This window comes from Melopsittacus undulatus, chromosome 12 (genome assembly GCF_012275295.1).
Source record: "Melopsittacus undulatus isolate bMelUnd1 chromosome 12, bMelUnd1.mat.Z, whole genome shotgun sequence".
Taxonomy (NCBI): domain Eukaryota; kingdom Metazoa; phylum Chordata; class Aves; order Psittaciformes; family Psittaculidae; genus Melopsittacus; species Melopsittacus undulatus.
The window spans coordinates 3,220,608-3,236,773 of NC_047538.1; the positions used below are offsets into that span (position 1 = coordinate 3,220,608).

Below are 16,166 nucleotides of genomic sequence, written 5' to 3' on the forward strand. Positions count from 1 at the left end.
GAGTGAGAGGTTTTACAGGGTTGAAACTATCCCAAGTGCAGTATCCAGCTGGATTACAAAAATACAAGAAAGACAAAATATGGAGGGAGAGTTCTAGGGAAACCACCAAACTGTTTGGACACCCAACTGTGAAACGTGTGAGAGCTCTATGAGCTACAGGGTGAAAAGGTGTTGCTACCCCCAGTGAGGGGTGACTCTTTGGAGGTGCAGGGTTAGTTTGGATGAGCACCCAGAGGCCTGAGAGGCCACCTGGAGCTCATCAGAACCCTCAGAACCTCTGTGGTGTGCAAGAACAGCTCTCACAAGACTGCCAGCACTTGCTGCCTTTGGGCAGCCCAGAAACACATAGAGAACATCCCTCCTGCAGGACTGCAGCACTCTGGCTTCTGGGAGAAGCCAGGTACAAAGGTACCTGCAAAGGGAAAAGTGATGAGCAAACAAGAAGTTAACTCAGTGTTTTGGAACCTTGTCAGGCTTGGCTGGAAACTGGGGATGAAGAAGCAGGTTTCCTAGGTTATCCGTCTGGCCCAATCCCTCAGGATCTTCATGTGGGAAACATGTTGGCTTCATGCATAAACATGTACTCACTGCATCCAGCCCACGAACAGCACACCAGCCACTTACCATTTGTTTGCATAGAAGGTGCAAGATTTCAGCAAGCAAGACGCCGGCTCTTCCCACAGGAAGCAAAGGTTTGCTAAATTCTCTAGAATGAAAAAGAAGAAGAAAAGAGATTTTCCCTTATAACATGAATTTGGAATTGCAAGGCTGGGGGTAGTGATCAAACCGAGGCAGGAAAGCACCTGTGACTTATACCAGGGATAAAGGGTTTGATGTGGCACCACTGACAGAAGAGACTTCAGCAATACAGTGCACTTGCCACAGCAGGGCTGACTACAAAGGCTTTATGTACCATTAAATCCTCTCTTTTCTGTAGGATGCTGCATTCAGGTAGCAGGATCCTTTTTGGGGAAAAACTATTATTTTTGTAACACTTACAGGGTTGGCTTCTAGTTAATCCCTAAAATACAGGTACAAAATACAGAAACTCTGGTCCTGGAAACCATTTCCAGTCATGCAGGCAAGGTTTTGTGCCTGCTCAAGGCAATGTGCAGGTGGTGTTTATCACACCCCAAGATACAAGACCCCTGCACAACGCCTCAATCTCCGCAAATCTAATTCTAGAGGCTTGGTGAGCTCTCAAATGCCTCCATTGTCCACCACAGGGTATTGGCTCAGCTGAAACAAACAGGATTGAACTGGATTTATGGATAAAACTTTCACCCCTGAACAGTGATGACAGAGCAGTGAGTTCCCTTCCCACCACAGCCTTCTATCAATTCATATGAGAAACTGAGCTTCCAGCACCACTCATCTTTTATCTACTGATGGGAACCACACGGTGGAAATGCTCCAGCAGAGCCAGACAGGCTCTGCTCAGCTGAGACTGGAAAAGAACAGTGTTGCTTACTGTATAAGTTCTCTCATAGAGATTCCTCCTTCTTTTAACATGGGGGTCACCAACTCAGCTAGGTACAACCAAATATGGGGTATATCTATGGCCATATCGTCCGCCATCTCCAAGGTGTCTGAAAAGCTTTAAAAGAAAAGGAAAATGTCAAGTGTTAAATGCCATTTAGAGAATTGCAAAGCAAATCTGCACTTTCAAACCCCTTTGTTACAGAAGAGAGGAGTGAAGGTAACACAACAACTGTTGCTACCTCCTGCTTCCAATGCTTCCAACTGCCAGCAGAGAATTTCTCTATGCAATAACAAGGAGAGTATGTGGGAAACCAGCAGATAATCCAGGAAAGCTCCATTTACAGTTAATTCTTGCACCACTGTAACAAATCATTTGCCAAATCATGAAACCTGTAAAACTAAGAAGCATTTTTGTCTATAAACACCAACCATCTAATAAATGATAAATGGAGCTGTCTTAAAAATATCTAAACATTTCCAGAAGGGGCTGATAATAATGAAACTCCAATGGTAATAAGCAAATGTCTGTAAGGATGGAAACCACGATCGGAAGGGAGGTCTGTGCACTGGAGGGAGGTTTCCATCTGGAACAGAAAATGCAGCGGGATGGATTACAGACTTGCTCCCCAACACTGAATCCACTTTCCAGAATGGCTCAAAACTCTTCTTCCTGATACAAACCCTGCAAGTGCTTCACCTCCTGTGCCTGTACAAGGTGATCGCTGCTCTCTTTTGCCAGTTCTCACCATAACTCCTTTCTCCCCGAAAACCCTGAAGCTTCTGGTGTCTGGTTTAGTGCCCATAAATGCACATTTTCTCTGTGCTTCAAACCCAGAAACCATCTCCTTTGCTCTTTACATCCTCTGCTACCAGCTCAGCCTGTGTTTGTCCAAGTGCTTCTGCCAGCAGTTGGTTTCCTGCTGTGTATCCCTCCAGACTTGTGCTGTGACTGTATTCATCCCATACCCTCTAATTACACTGCAATGGATCTTGTTGTGAGTAAGTGTTGTGGCTTTTGGTGTTCTTCTTGTGTGTCCATTCAACACCACTTGCCCTTTCATCATCTCTGGGAGCCATTTCCCTGTTTATGCCACATGCAGACCGCACATCCCACTGTTTCATCAAGGTCCTACTTGTTTGGCATCACAACCGCTTACCCACACTGCAGGAAACACAGGGAGGGCTTTAATCACAACCCACTATGGAAACCTAGCACTGCAAATAAGTTGTGACCATCGGTGGCTGCATGGACACAGACAAGCAGCTCTATGGGGATATATGTTTTTTACTGATGTTCCATATGGTTCTGAACTGAGGCTGCCTGAACTTTTCCTGTGAGCCACTGGGCTGCATCATGACAGAATTCCCTGCCAGACATGGGCACAGGGAGATCACAATGGGAGCAGTCCAACAACAGGATGCACATCAAAGCAGCAGGACAGGGCTGAATGCTCAGAAACCTGGTATCTGAAAGGCTTCTTCCACCTGTTCTTCACTGGCTGCTTCTCGTAGTTACCCCTGGTTTAGTCACCCTGCTCTAAGCCCCAGCAAGGACTGAGTGGTGCCAGGGACTTCCCAGGGGACATGGATTGATTTATAACTGGACACCAGTTCAAATCCAGGCTGGGAACACAAAACCAGTAGAGCAGAGATGAACAGCAGCTGATATATCTCTGGAGGAACATCTCTGTCTGGTACCACACTGGTGTGTATTCTCCTCCTCAGCCCTTTGAGGACACATCTGCTCCTTAAAGCTGAGTTGTCCTAAGAAGCAGCAGCATGAGTGTGAAGCCAGTTTTACCAGTGAGAGGGCAGCTGTGGATCTGTGGATGCTCAGGGTATCAGGCATTAATGCCATGTGAAGATGTTTGACTTCTTTTAATCATAGTCAGTGATTTGCCAGAAGGCAAAAACTGACAAATGCACCACGAAACAGAAATCTAACCACACGCATTCAAACAGACACCCGCTTAGAAATAAATACTTACATAAACAGGGAAATATTTACATTCACTACAGCATTTGCAGTACTTAAAACTAAATCACAAGAATTGTACTACTTATAAATACACCCAGGTGAAAACGCTCCTCCAGAATGGAGGCAAGGTGGGAATTTGTTCCTCTCTAAGGAAAGCACCAAGTTTCCACATGCAGAATACAAACCCCTTGAAGAAATCCTGCTTGCTCAGCTTTCCCAACTGCACCAACTGGTGTAATAACTGGCCCATGTGATCCCTGGTGATCTGACTCCTCTCGAGCGTCGACTCCACTCCCACTCGCACAAACACCGGCAGCAGGTTGTGGGTGCTCAGCTCCTCCACGCACTGCATCGCCTCCTGTTCCAATGACACGCGGGGTCATTTCTGAACTGAAAACATCCAAAACTGGAGTATTTTCTACTATAACATAGGGGGGTTCCTTTTGGGAAGTGAGTGTTTAGTGAAGTTGCCAGGCAAAAAGAACTAGGCTGTGGAACCTCATCACAAACTACCACTGAGATGGCAACTGAATACTAATGACACTACTAATGGTGCTAACAATGAGGTGATAAGGGCAGTAGCAATGATGGTGATAATAATACTGAGATTTACACCACACAGGAAACAATTTTTAGAATACACAATTAGGCTCCAGGGCAGGGTTTGGCTGCTCAGTGCAAGGACAGGAATTGTCTTCAAGATGCCACCAAAACACCTGGTATTTCACCAACTATCATGCCAAGCAAAAAAGAGGCCATCAGGTGAGGTTCTGTACTGATCTGTTTGAGGCAGAAATACCTGTGTACAAACCCACTTCATGTAAAGAAGCAGAGAATAGGTGCAGAGCACCTGGAGGAAAATTTACCCTGTCTAAAGCTTCCACTTTCTGTCATGTACCTTTTGTAACCTAAGCAAATTAAACACTTCAGCAGAGACTTTCAGAGGAGCATCAATGTCACACTGAGAAATCTCCACTGCCATCAGCAAAGATTCTCCACTGACTTTCTGGGCTCTGCTCAACGGATGTCAATACCCTTCCCAAAAACATCTGCTCTTTGTCTTCGGTTATGCCTTTAGTTATCAAGAACTGCCAGCCCCAGGTGCATTTCTGCAGGCCCTGAGTGGCTTCTTCTGCATGTCACAAGCCCAGCGGTCCTGGACAACGTGCTCCTATCAGTGCTCTTCCATCAGATGTGCCTGGTGGATCCTGGTGTCTCCAACACAGAAGTGAATGTGCTGCTGGGCGACCCTGCTGTCACTAGGCACTTGCAGACAGCTCATTGGGTTTACTTATGGACAGGTTAAACACAGAATGCTAAACTCCTGAGACAGCCATTCCTCTGTGATGTACAACACCAATACACCCATTTATGGCCTTATTAATGTGAGCTTAAGATGAATTAGTCAGAGCCTTTGTTGCAGGCTGTGTTTGAAGCATTTACAGTTACCATGTGACCCCCTAATGCAAACAAGCCACCTCAATCTGATGTACCTTTTTCAACCAGACATCATTTGTCTAATACAATTCACCTCGATTCCCAGTCAGCCATAATATGTCATTGTACTTGCAAGTGGAGATACCAAAGCAGCCCCTTTGCCCTGGACATAGAATCCCAGACCAGACTGGTTTGGGTTGAAGGGGTCTTAAAGCTCCTCCAGCCCCAACCCCTGCCACGGGCAGGGACCCCTTCCACTGCAGCAGCTGCTCCAAGCCCCTGTGTCCAACCTGGCCTTGAACACTGCCAGGGATGGGGCAGCCACAGCTTCTCTGGGCACCCTGTGCCAGCGCCTCAGCACCCTCACAGGGAACAGCTTCTGCTTTATCTCCAACCTGAACTTGCCCTGTTTCAGTTTGAACCCATAACCCCTTGTCCTATCACTGCAGTCCCTCTCTGGCATCCTTGTAGGCCCCCTTCAGATACATCCAACGGTCAGGCCTTAAAGTCCATCACTAAACCACGAAGGACCAGGAGCTCCTTTGCCAACAGCCCCGACTCCTCCTGCCTGATCTGCCAGTTCAGCACACTGCAGGACACTGTGGATCAGTGTGGATTTCTGCCTCTCCAAACCAGGCCTTAATCATTTCTCCTGAAAACCAGATGTGAACCCAACCCATACGAATATTCCTTTCTCCTATTTTAACTGGCAGCCCTCTGAAGTGGAAGCAGCAACCCTGCTCTAATGGTGCCAAAGCAGAACTCCCCAGTGCTGCTGTTGCAAACTTGGCAGGCTTCTAACTTCATTTCAGCACAACATCAAACCAATCAGCTCTGCAGCCAACATAACCTCTTGCAAAGCCCCTGGACAAGCTCAAATCCATTTACAGGGGAACCAACATTTCAACCTGTATCAGAGATGCTGACAGCTGCTCAGGAATTTTCAATGTTTATTGAAAATACTCCGGAGTGGTTTGTTCAATATGCAGCATTGCTTTATCTGCCTCCAGACCAGAGCAGCACAAGCTCTGACAACTGAAGGAAAACCTCCATTTATTTTCCCACTAGCTTTCCTGCTTCCAAAATCGCTGTTATTATGGAGCTGCTCAGTGATTCATGACAGATACATTCAGATACATTGCAACTTAGCACACACAAACAGGGCTATTTTTTCTTTTACCAGGCAGGGCAGAGAACAAGTTTGGGAGACAACTGTCCTAAAAACACTCATGGAGCTGCTGCTGCTGCTGCCTGACCCCATAGTTTCTGTGAGATCTGTGTGAGCTGGGTGCTTACAAAGGAACTGTTGTGGGAGAGAATCATGGAATCCCAGCCTGGTTTGTGTTGGAAGGGACCTTAAAGCTCCTCCAGCTCCAACCCCTGCCACAGGCAGGGACCCCTTCCACTGGAGCAGCTGCTCCAAGCCCCTGTGTCCAACCTGGCCTTGAACACTGCCAGGGATGGGGCAGCCACAGCTTCTCTGGGCACCCTGTGCCAGCGCCTCAGCACCCTCACAGGGAACAGCTTCTGCCTAAGAGCTCATCTCAGTCTCCCCTCTCTTGGGCAGGTTCAAGCCATTCCCCTTGGCCTGTCCCTACAGGCCCTTGTCCCAAGCCCCTCTCCAGCTTTCCTGCAGCCCCTTTAGGCACTGGAGCTGCTCTCAGGTCTCCCCTTCAGGAGCCTTCTCTTGTCCAGGCTGCCCCAGCCCAGCTCTCTCAGCCTGGCTCCAGAGCAGAGCTGCTCCAGCCCTTGCAGCATCTCCATGGCCTCCTCTGGCCTCGCTCCAACAGCTCCAGGTCCCTCTTGTGCTGCTGCCCCAGAGCTGGAGCAGGGCTGCAGGGGGGGGTCTCCCCAGAGCCCAGCAGGGGCAGGGGGAACATACCCTGGTCCCACAGACCTTTCTCTAAGTGAGGTTTTTATTTTGCTTACCTTGAAATCATTAATATGCAAGAACTCATCAATGATAGATTTGCATTTTCTCTCTATTTCCTCTTCTGATAGTGAAGGCTTTTCTTGTGCTGGAGCTGGGGGAGCTTCTGGCTTGGCTGGTAGAAATACAAGACAAAAAATGTAAGAAACCACATACGGAAAAGGAAAATCAGCATCATTTTGAGACAACATCCTGAAAATTCACCAGAGCAAAGGGTGTTCCCTGTGCCATCATCAAGCACAGCTCACTTCTTTCTTGGTTACATATCCCCCTGTACGAGCTCTCAGTATTTCTGTACATCAACCATCTCTCAAAGACACAGCAGTGACACAGGTTACAACACCCTCAATGCTGCAGCACAGTGTTTGTTAGTACTTGCAGCTGTGTGGCTCCAATGGATCCTAAGGATGAGTTGATAAGAGGAGATGATGGCAAGGCCTGTGTGAATCAGTTGTGTTACAAACCTCTGGGAGGTAGATCACAGCAGCCTGACCACACATCCCTGTGGTCAAAACAACCATGGAATCATGAGGTTGGAAAAGACCTTTAGGGTCATCCAGTCCAACCTTTACCCCAGCACTGCCAAGGCCACCCCTAACCCATGGCACTGAGGCCTCATCTCCACGCTGTGTGAGCCCTTGCAGGGCCGGTGCCTGCAGCCCTGCCCTGGGCAGCCTGTTCCAATGCCTGAGAACCCTCTGGGGCAGGGATTGTTCCTCAGCTCCATCTAAACTTGCCCTGGTGCAGCCACAGGATTCAAGGTGCAGCCTCCCCAGTGCCCAGGGCAGGGGCACAGTCACTGCCACCGGTGCTGATCCAGGCCAGGATGCTGGGAGCTCCCTGCCTGCCTGGGCACAAGCTGCTCATGTTCAATCAGCACCTCCAGGGCCTTTCCCATGAGCAGTTTCCAGCCGCTCTTCCCCAAGCCTGGAGCATTGCAGGGGGTTGTTGTGGCCCAAGTGCAGGACCCAGCACTTTGCCTTGTTGAACTTCATCCCATTGGCCCCAGCCCATCAGTAACATTCACACCACGGCACAGAACTGTCACTTTTTCTTACAGATTTTCCCTTCGGCCTTTTCACACAGTCAGCAAGATTCCCTGAGCCCAGAACAGCACTTACCAGATTCCTTGGCTTTGTTCCTCTCTGCCTCTGTGCTGTTCCTATCCATCTCCATGCCCCCTGTCAACTGCTTCACTGTCTCCAGCATCTCCCTCCGCTGCTCCTCCTGTGCCTGATTGTCGAGCAGCAGCTCCTTACTGCTGCTGCCCCGCAGGAAGGTGTTGGGACGGGAGAGGGAAGGCGGCAGAGGTTTGTCGTTCTTCTCCCTGCCCGTGCTCCCGCGACTGCGGAACAAAAACCACGTCTGCTTAAAGGTTGTGGTATGAGTAACCCCTGCTCCCAGCGCTGGGATGTTGGACAAGACACTGGAGAGCTTCACAGAGCTGCACCTGAACCCAGCAGGGTTCTTGTCTCAAACAGTTGTAATTGCACAGAACAGAGCCAAAATACACTCAGGTTTCAGATGTGGACAAACACAAACACCCACAGAGAGGACAGGCAGAGGCCCAGAGAACACATGGAAAAGCAACAACATCCTTACAGCACCCCTCTGATACGTGGAGCAGGGGATTTTACAACATTGTTTTACTATCAAACGGTGTGAATTATGTGGGCTTTGCCACACAAAATAGCTTCCAAATAGTGAAGGCTGCCAGCAGCAGAACACAAGGATCTGTCCTATAAATCACTGTGTTAATGAGTAAGATGGGCAAAACAATTCCAGAACGGAATAATTTCCAGCTGAGTTGGAGTTTTAGGTGGAATAGGAGGGAAACATCAGAGACACCAACCCAGGAAAACAGCCCAGCAGCTTGTGTGCACTGAGAGGACAGACATTGTAAATGAACTGTACATTTATAACCTGGGTCTAGAGCCAATACATTATTGAGGGTTAATACATGTTTCATGCTCCAGGCTGGAGCAGGTGCAGCCCTGATGGGATGGGGTGTGAGAGCCCTGCATGATGTGGGAGCACAGGCAGGTTTGGACATAACAATTGGGAAAGGTTGGACGCAGGCAGAGCATTTTAGGAGCCCTCCTTCATTTCTGTACAGTTTTAGGCTTGTTTTTTCTTTCTACATAAACCTCCTAAGCTGACCCAGCTGAGGTCAGCTGAGCTGACCCAACACCTCTTTACTACACCGTGTTACCTGGAGGCTTTTTAACCTGTGATGAACTACCAGTGAATGAAGCCTTATATGAAGGGTGACCAAAAAGGGGAAACGAAAACATTCACTGTAATGGCTTTAAAAACTAATACTACCTGTCTCTCCTATAAGATGTTTTAAGGTAACACAAAGTGCACCCAGTGGGAGAGGGAAAAGAAGCAACCATCCCTGGAAACTCAATGAGATTCTCTTCTTTCTCTGTGCTGGTAACTAGAGCATCAAGAGAAAAGCACCGGTGTGCAGACAGCAGAAGGGGAAGTCATTGCTGGGCTGACACTTACCTAGTTAAGGCCCTGCGAGAATCTAGTTCTGACGATGGAGATGAGGCAGATACAGATGACACTGGAGGCTGCAGTGCAGAAAACCTGTTCAAACTCGTGGCACTTGGTCGTAAGGAGTCTGGGTGGTTGCAAAGACAACACAAAGAGCAATGACAAGGTCAGCAGCCGTTCACACCTTGGCATCACAACATCATTTAAGCAACAGCTGGTTTTGGAGTGATGGGGAGACAATTGGAAAGGCTGGTCCTGCCCTGTGTCCACCCCCTTGTCAGGCAGTCTCACGTAGAGATGAGCATTCCCACCCAAGTCCACCCCTGGCAGGGTGGCTGGTAGCACCAGGCAGGGCAAGGGCCCATCGGACTCACCCATCTCGCTTGCCTTCGCTCCACCACTGCTGCCCTTTCCCCAGCTGCCCAGCTGGGCTTTAGGCACAAGCTGAATCTTCTCATCTATTGTGGGCTGTAAAACACATCAAGACACCCCATTACCAGGCTGATCGTACAACTGAACTACAAATGGTTTTGGCAACAATCCCTATCTTGTGAATACCAAAATACTTTAACATAAGTTTGAAATCAATCACATAATCCCAGATTGGTTTGGGTTGGAAGAGACCTTAAAGCTCATTCAGTTCCAACCCCTGTCACAGGCAGGGACAACTTCCACTAGAGCAGCTTGCTCCAAGCCCTGTCCAACCTGACAATGAGAAGCACAGACCATGCTAAGTGGTCACAAATATCCTTCCACTGAACACCTCTATTGGATTTCTCTTCCCCTTTGCAGTGCTGATGAGCTTAAGGTTCTTTCCAACCCTGGCCATGCTATGGTTCTGTGTTGTCCCTTCTTAGTGTTCTGTGAAAGGCAGCACTGCAGCACATCCCATCAGTGTGTGGTAAAATGTAACCAAAAAAGGTTCTTCAGATCTTCCAATGTAGACAAAGAGCAAGCAGAAGGAATGAAACTCAGAGGACTTAAATGAACAGCCATGTGTCATACCCCAAGGGTTCTTGGCTCAGTGCTACCAGCATCTTCCAAGCAGATGAAAGATCAAGCATTAAACATGGCCTCCCTCTCTGCCACCCTCAAACTGGGTATAAATTCTGTTACTGAGTTTCAGAGGGGGGAAATTTATTTACCAAACCTCGAGTCATGTTGGGAGACCAAACCCTGCCCAAAGACAGAGGGCACAGACAACAAAGGGATCACAGCCTTTCCACAGTGTCACTGGAAGACATTCCCAGTGACCAGGAGCTTCTTTTTATTGGGAAGTCTGAAGTCCAGTAAGGAGGAAAAAGCACAGGACATTGGTACTGGGAAGGTGTTCAGTTTGATGGTGACAAATTAAATGGTTCTGCTGTCTGCTCCACCACCAGCCACAGCTTTGGGGGGAATCTGCACAGTGACAAACAGAATTCAGAGGGTGAAGAATGACAACAGGCTGCAGAACCTGGAGGGAAAATAGTGTCCAACAGGATGAGAACATTGATTTTACAATGCTCCATAGGTGAATGTACTGACAAGGAGGTTGTGACCCCACAGAACCCTTTGTATGAACTCCCTTCTCCTCTGACAACCCAACTGCTGTGGAGCTAGCTCTACTTGTACTGAGCTGTACTAAAAGGAGCAGAAGGGCTTTGCCCAGATGACCTATAAGCCCTGACAGAAGGAGCCTGAAGCCCTCCTGCTAATTCAGTTTTGGAGCTGGTTTGATGACTCTCATGAGGAACAAACTGAGTTTGATCTGCAGAAGGGCTGCAGCCTGTCCCAGTTCTGCTCTACAGCTCTCCAAGCATCCAGGCACTGGGAGTAAAACTCAGGGAGAGTGACATTAACTGGAAGAGGGAATGGCTAAGGAATCACCCTGATCTGTGGGAAGGCCTCAGTTCTTGGTGAGAACAGCCAAAGCTGCTCTGATGCTCATCAAAAGAAGACATCTCCAAGCTTGCCTGACCTGTGGCCTGAAATAAAGGTTCTCAAAGTACCTTTCTGATGGTAAAAACACTGGGAGATGCTCATCTGGAGGATGGGTGTGAAGGTTTATCACATACTGTGGGTTGCAACTGCACCACACACAAGTCCAGGAATACCATAAAAGCACACACAGCTCTTCTCGTACTGCTTGAACCTGTCAAGCCTGGAGCACTGCCACTGGTGACACGTCAGGAACATCATGTTTTCAGGCTGAATGTGGCACCCTCATTCTGCTAAGTAGTAGTGGCAGAATAAGGCCTTGAGAACTTGAGACAGCAAAGGATTTCTGCCATGCAAGTGTTTGAGCCCCCTCTTGCATCAGCCATGTGATGATGGGATGATGCATCATCACACATAATACCCCAAACTCATGTTCTCTTTAATCATTTAATAGAACACAGATTTACCAATGAAGAGAACTTCTGGGTCACCAAAAGTATGCCAAGAACCTGAGAAAAAGTGTGCGTGTACTGCTTTCCCTCACAGCAAACACTTCCTCTGTGCTTTATTTAGGCACAGTATTAACTCCAGAGATATAAAACATCCTCAAACCCAAGTTCTGACCTGTGAACACCATGTTGGTCTTTTCTAGACAGACACACACAGTAGAGCAAGACCTTGGCATGTCTGTTGCTCTGAATGAGTCTCATGCTGCACCTACCTTGGTGATTTTAAGGAACTTGGTGGGGTCCAGCACTCTGCTGTTCTTTGCCCCCTGCACAGTGTTCCAACCGCCTTCATCGACCCGCTGGACACCTGACAGATAACAAACACAACCACCCTGAGCTCATCCCCATGGCTCCAGCAGTGCCCGGGAGGACAAGGACCATCGCCTCCAGGTTCAGCAGGAGGAGGAGATGGCACAATTCTGCTCAGCCTCAGCACAATTCCATGCAGAAACCATGTCTTTTGGGAGTGTTTCTTTAGAGTAAGATGATGTAGCCGCCTTGCCTGACTTTATTATTAGAAACCAGCTTTGGCAGAAAAGATCTCACTGTTTTCAAGGGCTGGTTTTGCTTGTGATTCTTCCTGGTCAGGTTTCTCAGTGTCTGTTTCTGTGATCTGAATGTGGTTGCACGTGGTGCATTCACCAGCTCACCAAAGGAGCAGACCATAAGCCTTTGCTAACCCAAGCCCAACCCCACTTGTTGCACAGGTTTCAGCTGGTGCAGACAGAATCCCTGGGGCAGTCCCGAGTTCCCCCCTTCCCCTGATGTCAGCGTCAGGGTAATTAAAGCCTAATCCCCCCATTCCCCTGCAGGCAGCGCCAGCCTCGAGGGCTGGTGGCAATTTAAGGTAATGCCACACCACTTTCTCCTGCTGAGTTAACAGCTCACAACTTTAACAGCTAAAGACAGCAATGGTTACACTAGGAATCAGATGCTATTCTCTTGAAACTGGATTCTGCTGTGTGCAAGAATGGATGGCAAACCTGGCTCCTGCGTTGTGGTAACAGATTCCTGCCAGGCAACACCACATCAAACACGGTTTGCACAAAGGAGAAACTTCAGTACTATTTTCCTGTGATTGTCTATTTTTCACCCAAGGGATTTGCCTCCTGGAAAATGCACACGGCCGGCCCATGGCAAGTGTGTTCCTTCCCCAGCCTCAGCCATAACCAGGCCTCAATTCCCTTCACTTTACACGCTAAGGAAAAGAAACCAGATTTGTTTCTGTTAGGTGGGATTCCCTCTGCAGCCACTGGATGGGAAATGCGTGAAAGGAGCAGCCAGCTTGGCTTGTACTTACCCGGTCTCCTCTTCTCTTTGGTCATGAGTTGTTGGACCTTCCTCTGCTCCTCCTGCTCTTCAATCTTGGCTTCTTTATGAATCTGCTCAATGGTCTTGGGACCCTGGTCTGCTCTCCGGGACACCCAATTGCACTGGGGAAGAAGCCAACATGTGCTCAGAGACACTTCTAGGGGAGCATCATGAACAGGGGGTTTTACACTGCCAGCAAAGCATCACCCTCCCACCCCTGTCACCTCCTGGAGGGGCAGCTCATGAGGGATGGGGGTCATGTTGTGGATGGGGTTATCCCAGCACCACAGGTCAAAGCTACGTGCTGTGGTATGTACACTGTGGCATGTACACTGTGGTATGTACACTGTGGTAGGTGTTTTGGTGGAGAGTGGAGGCTGCAGTGAAGACCTGACTCTGCAGAGACATGAATGAGTCCAGGATATTTTAACCCCCAGCATCCTGCACATTCCCAACCTTCCCATCCTTCTAGGATCAGAGGAAAGAGAAGGACCAGAGGGATGCTGCTGTCACTATTACTGACACTATCTGCTGAAGCTCTTCCTCCAAGCTCAAGATTAAAAAATGAAGCTCTGAAAATAAAGCAGAGAGAAGTGACTGCATTTTAGCTGGAGATGGTGCCCTGCCACTCCTGGACCGTGATGGCTGAGACAGGAATCCTGCAGAGAGAGGTGGAGCTGTCTCCTCACAAAGCACTTCCTACGCTTGCTGTGTCTACCTGACCATACACTGCACAGATCCATCTATCCCCAGTTAACCTGCCTGTTCCTTGATCTTGCTACAACCTCATTACAGCCTTTGTGGTAACTACCTCTGTGCCCCCTGCAGTCAAAATGGTGACTTCAGCTTCCACAAAAGCCCAAACCGGCTTCAAAGCAGCTGCTTGAAGTACGAGTAAAACCCGCTCAGGGCCTGAGTCAAGCACTGTCTTGTGGCTAAAGCTGCTGTCACACCTACAGGGTGACATTACAGGGACTGGGCTGAGAAACCTGCAGTCACATCCTCAACTGCGCAGTGCAGAGACACCCTCCATGGCACGAGACTCCAGCTTTAACACCCCGGCCATGTTCAAACCCATGGCTTGACTACAACATAGAATCATAGAATGGTTTAGGTTGGAAAGGACCTTAAGATCATACAGTTCCAACCCCCCTGCTATGGGCAGGGACACCTCACACTAAACCAGGTCACCCAAGGCTCTGTCCAACCTGGCCTTGAGCACTGCCAGGGATGGAGCATTCACAGCTTCCTTGGGCAACCCATTCCAGTGCCTCAGCACCCTCACAGTAACGAATTTCTTCCTTGTATCCAATCTAAACTTCCCCTGTTTCAGTTTTAACCCATTACCCCTTGTCCTGTCTCTACAGTCCCTAAACAGGGACAAATCCCCATCTGCACTGGGGGTTCACTTGTCTACCCCATGGTATTATTGATTACTGGAGCTTAGTGTGGACCCACCACTGTCACATCCCAACAGAGCAGATTCCATTTGCTTCTGTCTGCACAATGCAGCCAGGAGACAACTAGCAGATGCCTGGCTGTGCCAGCAGTACAGGTCCAGCTTCCAAGGAGATCCACACTGCCTTGTGGAAGAGCCCTCACCACTTCTCCAGCCACACCAACCACCCCCTCACTTGTGGGGGACGCATCTCAGAGTGATTCAGCCCCATCAGCACAAGTGCTGGCAGGGAACAGTTACACCCAGAGCACATGGAATCGAAGGCAGCAAAGCAATGTGACTGACACAGAGAAGCATAAGGGATGCTGTGGGGGAAACCCACCCCAAAACCTCTCCTGCGACAGGAGCTCAGGGGTGGCTGCTGCCACAGGGCTGCACCAGCAGCAGGAGAAGCCAGTGTGGGCATGTGCCTAAAATGGAGCAGAACCAAAGCACCCGACACAAGCAGCTCACTCCTCTACCAACACTGGCCTTTGTTTAGGCAAAGTAAGAGATTTCTTGTCTTTAATCAGCCAGACTTTTGGGATAAGGAGCACAGATCTCCCCCTTAACACCCCACTGCTGCTGTAAATACTGTAAATCCCTGCTCTTGCAGGAGAGCTCTTCCAGCCTGGACATGAAAAGGAACATGCTCTTTTACTCACTTGAGTTGGTACCTACCAGCCTAAGGTCTATCACATCCTGAAGCATGAACCGAATCCTTGAAGACGTTTTCCTCTCTTTCACAATCTTCTCCATCTGATTAAAATACTGGTCCATGCGAGGCTACATGAGAGAAACAGCAGCAGCAGCAGTGAGGGTTGGAGGAAACCAGGAACACTGTCAGGTGGGGAGTGAGCAGGTTCTGCACCTCTGTGTCAGAAAAACACATCTGAGGACATGGAGCTGCTCCCTGCAGAAGTGAGGTCTTGTGTGCTCCCCAGGTTGGATTTGAGGGTGCACAGTGCAGGATGTGCAAGAAATGAAGAACAAATCTGTGGGCACCTCCTTCACTTGGCAACTGCTTTCTCTGTGTATTTAATTACCCAAATAATCTACACCATTTGCATAGAATCCTGGAATGTTTTGGGTTGGAAGGGACCTTAAAGCTCCTCCAGCTCCAACCCCTGCCACGGGCAGGGACCCCTTCCACTGGAGCAGCTGCTCCAAGCCCCTGTGTCCAACCTGGCCTTCAACACTACAAGGGATGGAGCAGCCACAGCTTCTCTGGGCACCCTGTGCCAGCGCCTCAGCACCCTCACAGGGAACAGCTTCTGCCTAAGAGCTCATCTCAGTCTCCCCTCTCTTGGGCAGGTTCAAGCCATTCCCCTTGGCCTGTCCCTACAGGCCCTTGTCCCAAGCCCCTCTCCAGCTTTCCTGCAGCCCCTTCAGGCACTGGAGCTGCTCTCAGGTCTCCCCTTCAGGAGCCTTCTCTTGTCCAGGCTGCCCCAGCCCAGCTCTCTCAGCCTGGCTCCAGAGCAGAGCTGCTCCAGCCCTCGCAGCATCTCCATGGCCTCCTCTGGCCTCGCTCCAACAGCTCCAGGTCCCTCTTGTGCTGCTGCCCCAGAGCTGGAGCAGGGCTGCAGGGGGGGTCTCCCCAGAGCCCAGCAGAGGGGCAGGATCCCCTCCCTGAGCTGCTGCTCACACTCTGGGGGTGCA

At 49.3% G+C, this 16,166-nt stretch overlaps 1 protein-coding gene across 7 annotated transcripts in view; it reads right to left on the reverse strand.

The window, feature by feature from the left end:
- EIF4G3 (eukaryotic translation initiation factor 4 gamma 3) overlaps positions 1-16,166 on the reverse strand; it is a 149,666-nt gene that overhangs the window by 8,160 nt on the left and 125,340 nt on the right. For all 7 annotated transcript variants that reach the window (XM_031045709.2, XM_031045706.2, XM_031045703.2 and 4 more), the window contains 10 exons: positions 15,189-15,293; positions 13,059-13,191; positions 11,971-12,065; positions 9,704-9,797; positions 9,339-9,456; positions 7,949-8,172; positions 6,827-6,942; positions 3,646-3,818; positions 1,472-1,597; positions 625-706 (listed from right to left, as the gene is read on the reverse strand). In XM_031045709.2, the coding sequence (XP_030901569.2) occupies positions 625-706; positions 1,472-1,597; positions 3,646-3,818; positions 6,827-6,942; positions 7,949-8,172; positions 9,339-9,456; positions 9,704-9,797; positions 11,971-12,065; positions 13,059-13,191; positions 15,189-15,293 (1,266 nt within the window). The remainder of the gene's footprint in view (positions 1-624; positions 707-1,471; positions 1,598-3,645; positions 3,819-6,826; positions 6,943-7,948; positions 8,173-9,338; positions 9,457-9,703; positions 9,798-11,970; positions 12,066-13,058; positions 13,192-15,188; positions 15,294-16,166) is intronic.